At 38.8% G+C, this 16,594-nt stretch overlaps 1 protein-coding gene across 37 annotated transcripts in view; it reads left to right on the forward strand.

The window, feature by feature from the left end:
* Map4k4 (mitogen-activated protein kinase kinase kinase kinase 4) overlaps window positions 1-16,594 on the forward strand; it is a 184,972-nt gene that overhangs the window by 69,284 nt on the left and 99,094 nt on the right. For all 37 annotated transcript variants that reach the window (XM_046419971.2, XM_058571418.1, XM_058571412.1 and 34 more), the window contains one exon: window positions 11,682-11,738. In XM_046419971.2, the coding sequence (XP_046275927.1) occupies window positions 11,682-11,738 (57 nt within the window). The remainder of the gene's footprint in view (window positions 1-11,681; window positions 11,739-16,594) is intronic.

Below are 16,594 nucleotides of genomic sequence, written 5' to 3' on the forward strand. Positions count from 1 at the left end.
ATCTTGCTGCTTGATGAAGAGAGGATGACCATACCTCCTTTTGCCCAAGGAAGCCTTGGTTCACAACTGCTGTCCTTGTGTACTTATTATTAGTGCCATTTGCTTTCAAACATTCTGTTTGCATGGTGGATTAGTATGGCCACCCCAAGGGGTAAAGAGATTGAGTACTTGTTTGGCATTTACCAGTCATTGTTTATGTTGGAGTATTCTGGCCTCTGCTCCTTGGGCTTCTCCGAGAACACAGTCAGGGCAACACCTGTTTGTTTTCACAAGTCCAGGAGATAACCATACATTTTATTAGCTGCAGTATAATGCTGAACTTACTGTAACATGTGATCCACAGTAGTGTTGTTTTGGGGGGCTTGCAATTTTTTTTGGAGGAATTTGGGTTTGTGTTATGTATCCTGAAGCCTATGACGTTATTCCCCATGGGGCTAGGGTTACAGATATTTTGAATTATTCGTGGGGGAAATTAAGATGCCCAATCCCCACTTCTAGGGATTTTGATCCAGTAGACCTGGGTGAGACCCAAGCATATTTAATTTGAGACAAAGAAAAATCACCCAACAACAACAAAAATCTCTTCCAGTGTCTGTCAGTTGTGGTTTGAAGAACCATAGTTATTCTCCAGTGGAGAACGCTGGGCCTGTGCCTGGCAAGTGCATATGCCAGCATTCTGATGGAGTTGTGGGGTAGTGCTGAGATCTGCTGTCACCTCAAGGTGAGTGACTGTCCATCTTGGCTCTACACGTTGTTTTTTTGGGCCTAGCCTGGAGATGTAGCTTTAACAAGTTCGTTTTTTAAGAGAAATTAGAAATCTGGATTTTAAAAATGTGCAACTTCCAGATTTTTGGAATATTCAATTAAAAAAAAAAAGGCAGAATGCAGCCTCCACCCTCATAAAAAGTACTTAGTCAGTGCATTACCAGGGGGAACAACCTGTTTTTAGTGTCTAGAGAGTGGTTTCTGACTGTAGAACTCAAAGAAAGTATCTTAGTAAGATGCCACAGTAATTTGAAATGGGAGAACTGCAACCTATAACAAACTGATAGAGGCCATTTTTAATATGGCTCTATTAATGGTTTTTGTTAGTATTATTCAGTAGTTGAAATGTGTAATCTCATAGCCTTCGTAAATTGTAATATACAACGATGTGCACTATAAATTAAGAATTTTATTGTTAAGTTAACCATCCCCCCTCCCCACTTTCTTTTTCTATTGTCTGTACAGGATGAAGGGAGATACTGCTTTCTTTGCAGTTAGAAAATGCTCTGTCAGTATGGAATTCAGATCTTAACCTTGAGTGTGAATTTTACTTGATAGATGACTACTGAAGAACAAATATATAGTCAGGCTGTGGATTGGAGAAATGGGGCAGATCTTTTTTTTTTTTTTTTTAAAACCTGTGCTTTTTGCCTTTTGTAGCCTTTTCTGTATAACCCAACATTGAGCTTTGCCAGAGGTGGTAGCCAGTGTTGGCTGGGCATGTCTGGAGACGGACCCAGCCTGTTTGCACAGCTGCCTGCAGCGCTGGGTTGTCCTTTGGGCTCTGTCTACTGCTGACGAGAGAATGGAGCCACATCACCATAGTTGAAACTTTTTTTCTCTAAGCCAGAGAGTTGAGTTCTCTTGAGTGCATTAGTGATGATTAAAGTGATGTTTCAATATTGGGATTATGCTATGGATATAATTCCAAAACAGATGTACCTGTGAAGTTACAAGGGAGAAATGTAGAGAAACTTCTTGGGTGAAGAGAGGGGAACTCTACAGAATAGTTTTGTCTTTCATTCTGAGAGTCAGTGGTTGCCATTATGATGAAGGTTTTTATTCAAATTCACTGAATCATTTTTTTTTCTTTGTCGAATGCCTTCTGAGGTCATGTGCTCTGGCTGGCTTCATGATTGTTGGCATGGTATAGCTGTGTCTGTTACTTTTTTGTTGCATCTTGGGTTCCATAGCTGATCAGTAGGGAAGCCCATCCACATTGGCATCCCGAGCAGTTCCTTCCCATTGGTCAGTTAGTTACCTTTTATTTGGTGTTAATTAAGTTGCTTCAGGAGTATTGTGACAGTCATAATGACTGAATTTCAGATTTATCATGATCAGATTTACTAAGTAAGTACTTATCTGTTGAGTGTCACATGCTGTGTCTCATAGTATCTAAAATATAAGAACTTTATAATAAGTTTGCATAAAGAATGGTGAGGTTTTTTTTTTTTTTTTTTTTCATGCTGTTAAGTGTTCTTTTGCTGTTTTAAACTAAAATTGCTGAACCTGCGGTCAGTTGGGCTTTTCAAGTGAGGGGAAGGAAAGATGATTGCATGTAGGCAGTAAATGTTAGTGATAGCTGCTGTAGGATGTGACATTTCCACTGTTTTAGATTTAATAAGAATACTTTCCAGTGCCTTCTTTTTCTCTATTGAAAGAATGTACACACTAATAAACCTTTTTTCTTTCCTAGTATTTTTCTGGACCCTTTACCATTGTTGCTTTTAGATTTGCCAGTCTTCTGCTTCAAACATAGTTCCTCATACTTGATATTATAGGTCAGACTGCAGGGCTATTGCCTCCCTTGAAAAGCACACTGACCTTTTTCAGGCAGGTTTACCAGGTATCTTTAAAAAGTAGCTGCCCTTTCCTCTCACCTAACCCATTGCAAAGCCAAATCTACTCTTACCCCGCTTCAAGGAATTACTCATAAATGCTTGGGACAGTATTTCTTCTCTTGCACCCTTTCATTGTGTGTTCATCCTAACTCTCTACACTTCTATAATACAGAGGTGATTTTTGATTCAGTGATAGCTCATTTAACTGAGTCTTAGCTTGCTGCCTGCTCCCTCCCTCCATCAGTTCTAGAACACAGTTCTGTAAATGACAGAACAAGCAGGCAGAGCCCAGATGACAGGACCCTTTGTACTGCGTGGTGTAATATTCCCTGAGGCTGTCACTTAATTGCAAGGATTGAAATTGATGTTCGTAGTGATTTTTTTTTGAGCCATTAAGAAAAGCATCTTTAATGTATTCAAGATTTTAGGGTTTAGAAAGATTTTTATCTAGATTGGCTCCTTAAAAAGGAAAAGAAAGATTTGTTGCATAATTTACTTGTCTGCTCATTCATCTGTGCAAAATGATGACTCATTTATTGGGGACTGGGTGGTAGCATTAGGTTAACTCATCATATTGTCCATTTTTGACTTTTCCTTTTTATCATTAGTCTACCCATTCACTGTGATTGAGGCATAGTTTTCCAGATGTAGCTCCAACCCAAGGAAGGTATAGTTTTGTATCAAGGCTATTAATTTTAAACTCTTGAGGGAATAAAGCTCTGTCTTATTAAATCACAAGTCCTGACTGATTTTATAACACATATTCCTGTGCTTTATTTATCTACCTGCTGATCCATGACCCTGGTCAGGGAAGGGAGGGCCAGTAGATAAGTAGATGTTGATTTTAATAAGAAGTAGTAGTCACAAGGATGAACTGTGTAAAATATGACCTTACTTCAGACATGTTCTGCATTTTGGAGGCCAGTGATTAGAACAGCACAGGGATCAGTGGGCTCATCTTGCCTTATTCCTGATTTGTTGCAGGGAGATGTTTAGAAAACCAAGCTCTTTCCCCAAGTGCTCTAAGCAGACTCTCTCCTATGTTAATGACATGGATCCTTATCTTAGACAGCTCATGGAGTGCTGTCTGGATAATATGTCTTCCCCCTTCAGTAATTTTGGATTTTTCATAGACTCTTCCTGGAAAACAGCACTCATGAGTGAGGCTTGTGGTTTTGGTGTTTACAATTCAGAACCAGTTAAGCAGGTCTTTGCCCTTTTGGGGTCGATGGAAAGAGTGGTCAGCAGATTGCCTGGTATTGAACTCATGCCATTTACCACATGCTTATGGAGGTTCCATATTTGCTATAAAAATAAGGAAATTCAGAAGGGGGAGTGGATTGGAATTTTCAAGTTGAGCTATGAGTATTCTGGGTAAAGAATTAATAGGCCAGTTTTGGTTTAACTATGAGGTATGAATTATGGTAGCTTTCTGGGTTTACATTCTCATGTGTAAAATCACCTTTTTATTGAACCATACTTGCCTATATTTTGAACTCCTGAAGTCCTGTAACTTCAGGGAAAGAGTTAGGTGTTTTTCCAGATCCCATAGTTGTCCTTCTTTAGAATTTACCTGGTATGAATCTAACATTCACATACCCCAAATCCCCAGATTATATTTAAAAATTGGATATATTGTTGTATTGTTTTTTTGTACCAGGGGTAGAACCCAGGGATTCTTAACTACTGAACAACACCCCCAGCTCTTATTTGTATTTTATTTAGAGACAGCGTTTCACTGAGTTGCTTAGAGCCTTGATAAGTTTCTGAGGCTAGGTTTTGAACTCGCGATCCTCCTGCCTCAACCTCTTGAGCTGCTAGGATTATAGGCATGCTCCACTGTGCTTGGCCTGCATATTTTGTTTTAATTAATACTCCATAGTCTGAAGGGGAGATGAGAATTTGTATTTGGCCATTTTCATTCAGTCTTGAGGAAGTTATTCCCAAACCTAGAGTACATGTGAAATTACTAGACTCTGATTTTTAAAAGTCTGGATTTCTGTATTCTACTTACATAATACTTAGATTGGGTCTAGAATGGAAGTTTGCAACATGGATGAAAGTAAGTGATTTTGGTATTGGACTTGACTTGTTCACTAGAGAAAGTTAACCACCACTCCTGTAAACTTCTTCCTTCTAAAATACAAACACCCCTAAATCAACAAAACACCACTAAAAAGTTAAGGAACAATGATCAAGAAACATATTTTCCAAGTTGGATGAGAATGAGAAGCAACCAGGCTAATTCCCCTCTTGAAACAGGTGCACACCCTACACACTAGGTAGAATCTCTTCTTCCAGTGTTGTGAGAGAGACTAGTATCTTCTTGGTTAAGTGTAGTGTATGAGAACCTCCACATGTCCCTCCTTGTCCTCAGAGAGGTGATTTGGTTGTGTTACACTTCTAGTTAGCATCTTTAATGTATTCATTGTATTCTCCCTTTTTCTCCTGGCCTGTTGCTTCCTGCATTACTGTCCTCTTCTAGAAATTAGGAAGGACTGCAAATTTTGAGGGATCCATGTCCTGTCCTTTGATGATCTTCAAGTAATGTCTCCTTAATAGTCCCTTTGGCCCTTCCTGTCAAAATAGCACTGTCATGTTTCCTAGGTGTTTCTGTGCCTGGACACATAGTGTGTTTCTTCAGATAATGTCCTTTGTATGTGTGCTTGCACTTAAACACTCCTCCAAATTACAAGCTCCTTGAAGGCTGGTGCCCCTTGTTTTATCACCTTGCAAATGTAGGGCATATCCTTTGCATTGGTGAAATGCAGTTGGTTTTCAGCTTGATGAGATTTGCATTAGTAGGTTTTGCTGGTAAGCAAACATAAAGCCAATTTCAGGAAGTTAATCTCTGAAGTTTTTTGTTTCTGATTAAATTCAGCAAAAAAGCAGTTTGATCTCTAGTACTCATTGAAGAAAAATTTATGATGGGCTAAAGGTGGGAGCAAACAAAAGCCCCTTATCAGTTTTAGAAAGCCATGGATGTGTGACTCTGAATGTACTCATATATGTCTTTGGGTTCCCTGAGGAATTCCTGTGGGGTGTTTCTTTATCATAGAAGGTTCAGGCCAGGGGTTGAAAATATATTTATATTGTTGGTTAAGATAATGTCATGTTGATAAAATATTTGTAGAATAGTTTACTTGGCAGTTCCTATATAAGTTGGTTAAATAGGACATTGTGCCATTTCTATGTAAGAGCCTAGTATAGGGAATAGGTCTGGGTATGAATCTTGGGTTGGTTAACCTAACCCTCTCCAAGCTTTGGTTTCTCCATTTTATAAGATGAAGACAGTGATAACTTATTGAGTTGTGTGAAGAGTACAGAATTTACATGGAGAATGTTTGCTCATTAAATGTCTCAAGTGGGCCTTCGTGGTGCCTGTATTCTATTCTTCCAGCTCTGTCTCAGTATGTAGTGCTTTCAGGTAACAAGGCCAGGCCCACTGTCATTTAGGCTTAAATGTGCCTCCCTCTGGGCTGTTGAGGGAGGAAGACATTTTTATTCCTAAGTTATGTGTTCACTTACCTTACATAGTGTCATAGTAGAATTTCCTTCTGTATTATCCTATTCCATTTTCTCTCTGCTAAATGAGCCACCAGAGCTTTATGATTTATGAGGAAGGACTAGCTTTAGGTAGAAAGCACTTTGAACAGAAACAGTGCTACATTGCAGTGCACTTCCTTGTTAAGGTGTGAGGGGAGGATACTTGAGGGAAGGCTGAAGGATGAGTGCTAAAACTACTTGATGGAGTAGTTAGTATGGGACTGTTGGCGGGATCATCCTTTAGGATTGGAGTCCTAAATGAAGGGCTTTCATTCTTGGGTTCAGTAACATCTTCTTTATGTTTCCTCTTAGTGTGAACGAAACCTCCAGCATTTGCTTCTTTTTTTTTTTTTTTTTTTTAATTTTTTATTGTTGGTTGTTCAAAACATTACATAGTTCTTGATATATCATATTTCACACTTTGATTCAAGTGGGTTATGAGCTCCCATTTTTACCCCATATACAGATTGCAGAATCACATCAGTTACACATCCATTGATTTACATATTGCCATACTAGTGTCTGTTGTGTTCTGCTGCCTTTCCTATCCTCTACTATCCCCCCTGCCCTCCCCTCCCCTCCCCTCTTCTCTCTCTGCCCCCTCTACTGACATTCATTTGTCCCCCTTGTATTATTTTTCCCTTTCCCCTCACTTCCTCTTGTATGTACTTTTGTATAACTCTGAGGGTCTCCTTCCATTTCCATGCAATTTCCCTTCTCTCTCCCTTTCCTTCCCACCTCTCATCCCTGTTTAATGTTAATCTTCTTCTCATGCTCTTCGTCCCTACTCTGTTCTTACTCTCCTTATATCAAAGAAGACATTTGGCATTTGTTTTTTAGGGATTGGCTAGCTTCACTTAGCATAATCTGCTCTAATGCCATCCATTTCCCTGTAAATTCTATGATTTTGTCATTTTTTAATACAGAGTAATACTCCATTGTGTATAAATGCCATATTTTTTTTATCCATTCATCTATTGAAGGGCATCTAGGTTGGTTCCACAGTCTTGCTATTGTGAATTGTGCTGCTATGAACATCGATGTAGCAGTGTCCCTGTAGCATGCTCTTTTTAGGTCTTTAGGGAATAGACCGAGAAGGGGAATAGCTGGGTCAAATGGTGGCTCCATTCCCAGCTTTCCAAGAAATCTCCATACTGCTTTCCAAATTGGCTGCACCAATTTGCAGTCCCACCAGCAATGTACAAGTGTACCCTTTTCCCCACATCCTCGCCAGCACTTGTTGTTTGACTTCCTAATGGCTGCCAATCTAACTGGAGTGAGATGGTATCTTAGGGTGGTTTTGATTTGCATTTCTCTGACTGCTAGAGATGTTGAGCATTTTTTCATGTACTTGTTGATTGACTGTATGTCCTCCTCTGAGAAGTGTCTGTTCAGGTCCTTGGCCCATTTGTTGATTGTCCAGCATTTGCTTCTTGATGGACATATTTAATCATCATATATATTTTAATGGAGTTATCTAATACTTGGTGAATTAGAGGATTTAAGAAGATGGGGACATTGCTATGTTTTTCTCTTGAGATTTAAAAGCTTCTCTTAAATTCTGTTCCCTCTGCCTGTAGGCTCCTTTGAGGGCCTGGGACAGACTTCAGTGGAGGCAGAAAAGCTGCCACAGTGCCTGCATGTTAAAACCACGTGGCATTATTTATCCTGGAACGTGTGTATTTGCAAGTGCAAGGTGGCAATTTTGACTTGGTTAGAAATACTAAGAAGAGTTGAAAAATATACCATTTTCTTTAGTTTGGAACTCTGCCAAAAAGTTTTCTTCCTAAAAAAGAAACATTCATTTTCTCAAAATTTAAAAACTAAAAATGAATCAAAAGCCATGAAGACTGCTTGATGAGGTGGGTGATCTGGTTACTGTGAGCCTGTCAGACTTTCACGAAATAGTACTGATGGAGTCAAAACTTTTAAGTCTAGATCTTATTATGTCTCCCTTTGAAAGCATAGAATGGAAATAACTTAAGCTGTGTCTTTAAAAACAAAACAGTTGATAGTAGCAATTTGACAAGTTGGTAGAAAACAGCGGGAGTTCATCTCTTGCTTTTCATGTAATCATTGCTGCCATTGTACCTCTGGGCATATAACTTTTTTAATAATAAAATTGGTTCACAGTTTCTCACCTGTGGACTAGGTTAAGGACTTGCTTTGTTGCCCTCCTAGAGATTTTCAGAATTCATTGAAAAAGTACATATGAACCGTATTTGGAGACTTTTCATTAAGTGTTTCATAAATGCATTAATGTTTACATGGTATCACTTAAATAAAGCAAGCCAAGAACCTTTAATTCCTGCTGTCTGGCATTTTATAACTCTGGATGGGCCATCTGCTACTGGATAATAGGACAAGAAAGTTGAGTTCATAATGGATGTGTTAGGTATGCATACTTACTACTGAAAAAGTCATTTTCTGTTGTATTTTAGAATGTGTATGTACAAGAGAGAGAGAAAGACCCTGTTACTACTTAGTGCACAATCAGTCACTCCATGTGCTAGTTAGATGTTTCAGTGACACAGTGCTGGATCCCAAGTCAGGTAATGGAGTGTGATCATTGTTTACCTGTAGAGAGCAATACTGTGGAGGTTAAAATGGGGTGATATAATATATGTACAGCCTGAAACTTCAGTGTATCCTTAAATTGCCAGCACATTGAAGTCTGTTATGTTTATTTTTTCTTCAGGCAGGCAGTACAGAGGAGGGCCATGCATTATAGATAATGGGATGCCAGGAGAGGCATGGGTATAGTCTTCCGCAATGGGTGGGTCAACCAGATTGGGCACATTTGTTTGTAGCTCATCCTTGGGTTGGAGGCAGTCAGTAAACTCTCTTTTGGGTAGTGTTGAGTAAATCACAGATATATTTTTATCCTTTAAAAATGTTTTGGTTGTAGACTTCTAGGCTCATAATTATGATAGTAATATTTAGTAATTTAGTCTGAGCTTTATTTTGGGCGGGGGTCAGGCTGTTTTGCTGGCCATTTTGTTTACTTTATACAAAGGTGGTCTAGTTCACTTTGATAAATTATGACTTGTGGTTTCAAATTTATAGGTTTGCTTTTTTCTCCCTAGTAATTAGAATAGCATGCTATGTTAGTGCACCATAGCTGCCTCTGTTATTGGCCATGCTTCCAAAAATTACAAATGGTCCTAAATTGACAAGGTGCAAGGTAGTTGGAATCTTGGGGGTTGGGGGGTTGGGAAAGAATTGGCCATGGGCCTTTTATGAGAGGGACAAGGACACTCAGCTGAGATCTCACTGTGTGCTAGGCCAGAATGGCCAGGCTTTCCATACTCTTCTCTACTTCATCTATAGCCTGGGCACCAGGCATCTGAACACATTGAGTTTTGTAGCAGTATTAGGAAGTTCATGAAAGTTAGCAGCTTCCCTAAGGAAATATAGTGATGGCTTGAGGAGGAAGGAGAGGCACCTGAATCCCATATTCTTTTTTCACTAGTACTTTTATTGTTTCTTAGAAAGGAAGGAGCAGGATTATTAGATTTCTTGATGTGAATTTAAATTTAAAAGTGGGACCTAATTTGGAGACCTAGTGTGTATTAACAAAGATTAATGCCTTTGCATGATCTTACTTTTGTCATCAAAATAATTGATTCATTACTAGGTCCTAACTTATAATTCCTTAGTAAGGAAAATTCATGTTCTATATTAAGCAAATGCTGAGTGAATTCACAAATCTGAGCTTTTTATGCCACTGTCAAACTGCTAAGATTTGAGAGTACACACTTGCATTTCTTGAGTTCAGGCATAGAGGAAAGCCCAGATGATTTTCTAGTTGCTCCTTATCGTGATGTCTATGCTAACTTATTTGGAGAAAGAGAGAGAGAAAGAACGATAACCACTAAACAAACATCTGGAGAGGATTTTCATAGACCCTTGGATTTTTTTGACTGTAGGGATCTTAAGCGTTACCTTGTCAGAACAACCCCACATACATTCCCAGTGTTGTGTAACTACCTCTCAAAAAGAATGGGGCTGGGGCTGGGGATGTGGCTCAAGCGGTAGCGCGCTTGCCTGGCATGCTTTTGGCCCGGGTTCCATCCTCAGCACCACATACAAAACAAAGATATTGTGTCCGATGAAAACTAAAAAATAAATATTAAAAAAATATTCTCTCTCTCTCTCTCTCTCTCTCTCTCTCTCTCTCTCTCTCTCTCTTAAAAAAAGAAAAAAAGAATGGGACTGGGGTTGTGTGTAGCCCAGCGGTAGAGCACTCGCCTAGCCTGTGTGAGGACCTGGGTTTGATCCTCAGCACCACATATAAATAAGTAAATAAATAAAATAAATGTTAAAAAAGAAAAAAAAGAAGGAAAGCTAGGGCAACTCATGTGACATTTTCCCCCAGCTCTTGATTTCTGTTAGTGAGAAGTTTGCTTTAGTCATTTGGAAATAAACCCACTGAGGTTTTGAGAGCTGATGTATTGAGATGATCTTTTTATCCCTTACATGGAAGGTATCAGAGGATTATTTAGTACGATATCCTCTTAAGTTCTGCTCTTTCTTCTTGGAAATAAGTAAATCATAATTTGGCTTCATGATTCAGTTGCCATAGTCATAGGAGCTGTGTGATATTGTGATCGGTTGAGGGCATCAGTGTCTGGCCACATTTTTTCCTGGGTTGTGCTTGACCACTGACCACATGCCATGCCTTTTTCTTTGCACCTCGATTGTACACCACAACCTTATGCTGCAACCAACACTGTTGTTCCACTGTTAGATCGGCACCCAAGGCCCACCCATCTGGGACTTGCCAGGTCACAGTTACTGAGAGTACTGGTTGTCTTACAATGTCATTTTCATGTAGTTGCTTTTTCCAAATTTTAACTTGAGTTCTTGCATAAGTTCTCCAGGATAAATGGAGAATTTTCCTCAGGTTTGAAATAAAAAATTCACTACTGTCTTCATCTTGAGACCACAGAGAGACAGCCTCTTGGGATTTCTTTCTGTTTTGCATTTGTTGTGGAACCATTTCTGTTGAGTCTTTAAGAGGTTCATGCTCAGGTATTTGGTTGGCTCTAAGTATAACTCTTATGAATATTAAAAAATAAGTATTAGGAGTTCACCAGGAAAAAATGGCAGGTCTCTATTTCTGACATAAAAACAAGTGTCTGGGCTTTTGATCTTTTTTATTTATTTATTTTTTTAATTTTCCATGTGGAATGTTAAAAAGGAAAAAGTAGTCAACCTATTGTGTTGAAGCATGTTATTTAAGTTGCTTGAGTATAGTGATATGCAAATTAAATATAGATGCACCACTTTTTAAAAGAAAGTGAAGAAGGAAGGAATTAATGCTTTTATCAGAATTCGTTTGTTCTATTTGATGTCTTTTTAAAAAGTGATTGTTTATATTAGAAACTCTTTACTATTGGAAAGCATAGGACTGTTTCATTACTTTTAATTAATAAGCAAAACACAGAAGATTTGTTGAAAAATTTAACCATTCTGTTTTAATGACTGTGCAAAACTGTGCTGATCAATCTTTTCTTGGTTTCCCAGGGTCGACATGTTAAAACGGGTCAGCTGGCAGCCATCAAAGTTATGGATGTCACAGAGGTAAGACTGGATCACATATTTTAAAGGAAAACCCACCAACATAAGAGTATTGTTCTGTTTGAAGATTCTGATTACTGAAACAAATTGCCCTGGTGTGACATTGTGAGTTCATAGATCTTGTAGCAGACCTGGTGACTTAAATTGTTCCAAATGGTTCCTTTAGATAGTAGCATTTGCTTAAACACAGACACACACACGAGTGATGTCATCTTTGGCACCATATAATGGACCATAATTGGAAACATCTTCTGTAATGGAAAAGAAAAGATTTGAGAAGGGATCATGGAAGTCACATGAACAAGAAGATGGAGGGGTGTGGGATGGGGAAAAGCTTCTCTAGGGTATTAGGCCACATTTGTATCATTTCTTTTATTTTTAACATGGGGGAAGAAAACAGAACCAGCCAAGTTCCCAGAGGTTGGAAAACAGAAACATCTGTTAGAATGCTGAGCAGATTGTTGGCAAAATTTAGTAGCAAAAAATAGTTATTGGGATGGTCGCATGAGGATTTACTGTGCAGCTTTAGGTGGGAAAGAGGAGAATTTAACTCAAACAAAAAGAGTGTGTGTATGTCCCTGTCCCTGTGAGTGTAAGAGACAGGATCTCACTGAGTTGCTTAGCACCTCGCTTTTGCTGAGGCTAACTTTGAACTTGGGATCCTCCTGCCTCCGCCTCCCAAGTGGCTAGGATTACAGGCATGTGCCATTGTGCCTGGCTTAAATTATTTTTATCTGTACACTCATATTGCTTCTGGTTTGCCTAATTATCAACAGGATTGAACACTGGATCGCATAGATTCTATAAAGAATTAACTAGCAGCTTTAGCAATTTAGAATAGCTTTAAATCAAGCCTAATTCCTCAAATCTGGGGTCTTCTAAAAGTGATGATTGCTAATAAACTGATTTGTTCGGTGTGCTCTCCAGTAATCTGGAGAGTCCTGTGGCTGCCTCCCACTATGCTGATCTTCACATCATGAAGTGTTTTCTGGGGCTGGGGATGTGGCTCAAGTGGTAGCGCGCTTGCCTGGCATGCGTGCTGCCCGGGTTCGATCCTCATGCACCACATACAAACAAAGATGTTGTGTCCGCCGATACTTGAAAAATAAATATTAAAAATTTTTTTAAAAAATGAAGTGTTTTATTTTTTTTTCATCAAGGAGGATACTAGAGACAAACAAACAGACAAAAAAGCGAAAAATGCTGTTGCTTGGTGAATAATCTAAAGGTTCTCTAGCAAATTGTGATAAGGACTATTGTGTTGAGTTACAGTGGTACTGTCTTGGCATGCAGCTCAATGGGAAATTAGGTATTTTCCAGTTAAATATGGTTTTAAGATTATTTTAAAGAGTGTGAAGAGCAGTAAATTCTTATTGTAATTTAAGTACAGTAGTTGAGTTATTTATGAAGTGCCATCTCTATGCCTGGAATGATCATTGGTACCTTCCTGTGAAAATCTCTGTTTTAGTCAGCAATTTTGCTGCTGTGACTAAACTAGCACAATTATAGGGGAGGAAAAGTTTACTTGAGGGCTTATGGTTTCAGAGGTCTTAGTCCATAGAAGGCTGGCTGCATTTTCAGGGCTGGAGGTGAGGCTGAGCATAATGGCTGGAGAGTGTGGAGGGAGGGAAGCAGCTCACATCTTGGTGATCAGAAAGCAGAGAGAGACTCCAGTCTCTAGATACAAAATATATACCCCATAGCAATGCCCCCAGTGAACCACTTTCTCCACCCACACCCCACCTGCCTCCAGTTACCACTCAGTTAATCTCATTAGGGATTAATTCACTGATTAGGAGGATATAACCTAATCATTTCTCCTCCAAACCTTCTTGCATTGTCTCACAGTGAGCTTTTGGGGGACACCACATCTAGACCATAACAGTCTCCATTCATGTCATGGTATATATTTTACTGCCTTGAGAAATGGTGGCACTAGAGCCTGCATTTCCCCCCCCCCCCATATTTATTGACTTACTTCTTGCCCTGTTTACTGGCAGACTTGTGGGTACCATTTTAAATGTAAGCTTTGGAGTTTTAATGAATTGAGAGTTAAGTTTCTTTCCTAGGGTGCCTTTAGCCTATGCTGCTGCTTCTAACACTGCTGTCGTGGCCAGCCAGTGAATGCCCTCTTTTACATCTCAGGTATAACCCAGTAGGCCCGAAGCCTGTAAGCTGGCTCTGATTAAAAATGTGCAATACATAGTAGTCAGTGTGGAAAAAAAGTGTGAAATGTATGAGAGTATAAAGAAAAAAGTAGTTGCTTATATTTCCCTGCCTTGTGACAGTCTTTAGTGGTGCTTTGGTATATTTTCTTTGGACCATATCTCTGAGTGTAGCTGTAAAGTACTTCATATTTGCATGTGTAATAGATGGTTTTGCATTTCATGTCTCCTTAGATTCCCTCCTCCCCTTATGAGCTGGAGATCAAACCTAGGTCCTTATGCATGTGAGCTAGGCAAGTGTTCTACCACTGAGCTACAGTTGAGTTGTCTACAAAAAGTATTTCCTTACCTTATTTTAAGACAGTGTTGGGCAAATGGATAATACAAGTATTTTCAGGACTCCTTTTTAAAAAAAAAATAATGGAAAACTCATATGCTCAGGTGAAATGAAAACCAGATGGTGACTTTTAAAAAAAACAACAATAATTAAAAAAAAAAAAAACCCCAAAACCCAAACCCAGTCAACCTTTTAGCATATTGGCCTTTCAGTGATGCTTCTTGTGTGCTGTTTTTCATGCAGTGACCTCTGCCATAACCTGTGGCTCAGGAAAGACCCAGAGTAAATCTTGATTATGTTTAGAGGACCATGTGTAGCTGGCAGCTGGGAAAACATGCCTATCCTCCATGGCAAGGGCTCCCTGGCTGTTCTTGTGAAGTTGTAGGCCTTGGTCTGACTGGGAAAGAGATTTTACAGCTGATGCTCGTGGTTATAATTCCAGCAGGAGGGGCTGTTGGTAAGGATTTGCATGATGAAGGAGGATTCTGCTTGGTTTTTGATTTCCACTCAGTTTCCTCTTAGGAGCAAAAAGATACAAATACTTATTCTTGGTGGTGGGGGGTAGGGATCAAAAACTTGTTCTGACTCAAGTGAAATAGAGAGGCAGTTAGCAGGCTCAGAAGGCAAGAAGATTTGCAGGCGTGGGAAGTTGAATGGCAGCTAACTTCCCAGCAGTTAGCTGTTGGCAGTGTAAATGAGCTGAGCTCTCTGGAACTGACTTCAATTGAATGCAAAAATGTGATCCCTCTTCACTAGCTCAGTTATGTGAAAAATCTGGAAACATAACCAATTGAGAATTCAGATTCCACTTTGGAGCGAGGTGACATGAGACCTTAGTAGCAAACTTAGGGGTCTAGAAGTGAGGCATTTATTTGTAGATGTATGGATCTCTTCACATTTCCTTTTGTTCTTCACTGGTATTAAGAATTGACTAGGACTAGGATTGTAGCTCAGTGGTAGAGCACTCAGCAGCACATTTAAACAAATAAAGGTCCATCGACAACTAAAAAATTATTTAAAAAAAAAGAATTGACTAGGATTTTTAAGGATTGTTTTGAAGGAAAGCATGTCTTTTGATTGGCTTTTGGGATAAGTTTAAGGAGCCAGTTAGCAATACATTCAGACTGGATGATACTAGCACAACAGGTCTGTAATGTGTGTTTTGTTTAATTATAGATTCACAGGAATTTGCAGAAAAATGTGTAAGAAAGTCCCATGTGCCCTTCACCCAGTTTACTCCATTGATAGTATCTTGCATAACTGTAGTACATTATCATATTTGGAGTACATGCATAAAACAAAGCAGAGCAGGTGATTGCTTTTATAAACTAAGGGTTTCACTGGGACTCCAAATTAGGCTGCTTCATTACACTTTGTTTGCCTGTATGTCTTAGGGCGAATACAGACCTGGAAACCAACTTTGGTTCAGTCCGCAGAGCCTATTTAGATTTCCTCAGTTTAACATGTACTCATTTGTGATATGTTTTGAGGGATAGTTGAATTGGTCATTTATATTCTTTTTGTTTGTTTGTTTGTTTGTTATGGGGGGGAGGATACTGGGGATTGAACTCAGGGGCTCTCAACCACTGAGCCACATCCCCAGCCCTGCTTTTTTTATTTAGAGACAGGGTCTACATTGAGCTGTTGAGTGCCTTGCTTTTTGATGAGGCTGGCTTTGAACTTGTGATCCTCCTGTCTCAACCTCCCAAGCTGCTGGGATTATTGGCCTGTACCACTGAGCCCAGCAGTAATTTATATTCTTGATAGTTTTTTCATTTCAGTTCTTATGTCTTAATGTTAAACATTTATTATACATAAATGGCTCTTATATTGTTCCTTTTACTTTTGAGTTAACATTACTTTCAGTTAACTTCTAAGATTAAAAACGTGAATTAACTAGACATTAATGGTGCCTATTTGGGGTTCATAAACTCTTTGAGTCAGGCGTGTCTGTAAGGATAGAATTTTATTTTGTGTTTCAATAACATTTCCCCAGCTTTTTATTATGAAAATTTTCATAATTATAGAACTGTTGAAATAATAAACACTCTCTACACTTTACTTGAATTCAACAATTGTTAAAATTTAGTTTGAGATGTATGTGTTATATATGTTGTTGTTAAAATTACCAGTACCATCATGATACTTAATCTGTAAATACTTAAACCTGCCTTCTTAAAATAGACATTCTTTACATAATCATAATTCCAGAATTTCATTCTAATATTCAGTCTACATTCAGATATCCTTGATTGTGCCAAAAATATTTTTATAGCTAAGTTTTTGAATCACAGTCTGATCCAGGTTTGTGCATTTCATTTGGTTATTTTTTTTTAAACTCATTTTTAAGCTAGTAA

The sequence above is a fragment of the Marmota monax genome, unplaced genomic scaffold (assembly GCF_021218885.2).
Source record: "Marmota monax isolate L192 unplaced genomic scaffold, Marmota_monax_Labrador192_F-V1.1 WCK01_AAM20220418_F8-fsc00178, whole genome shotgun sequence".
Taxonomy (NCBI): Eukaryota; Metazoa; Chordata; class Mammalia; order Rodentia; family Sciuridae; genus Marmota; species Marmota monax.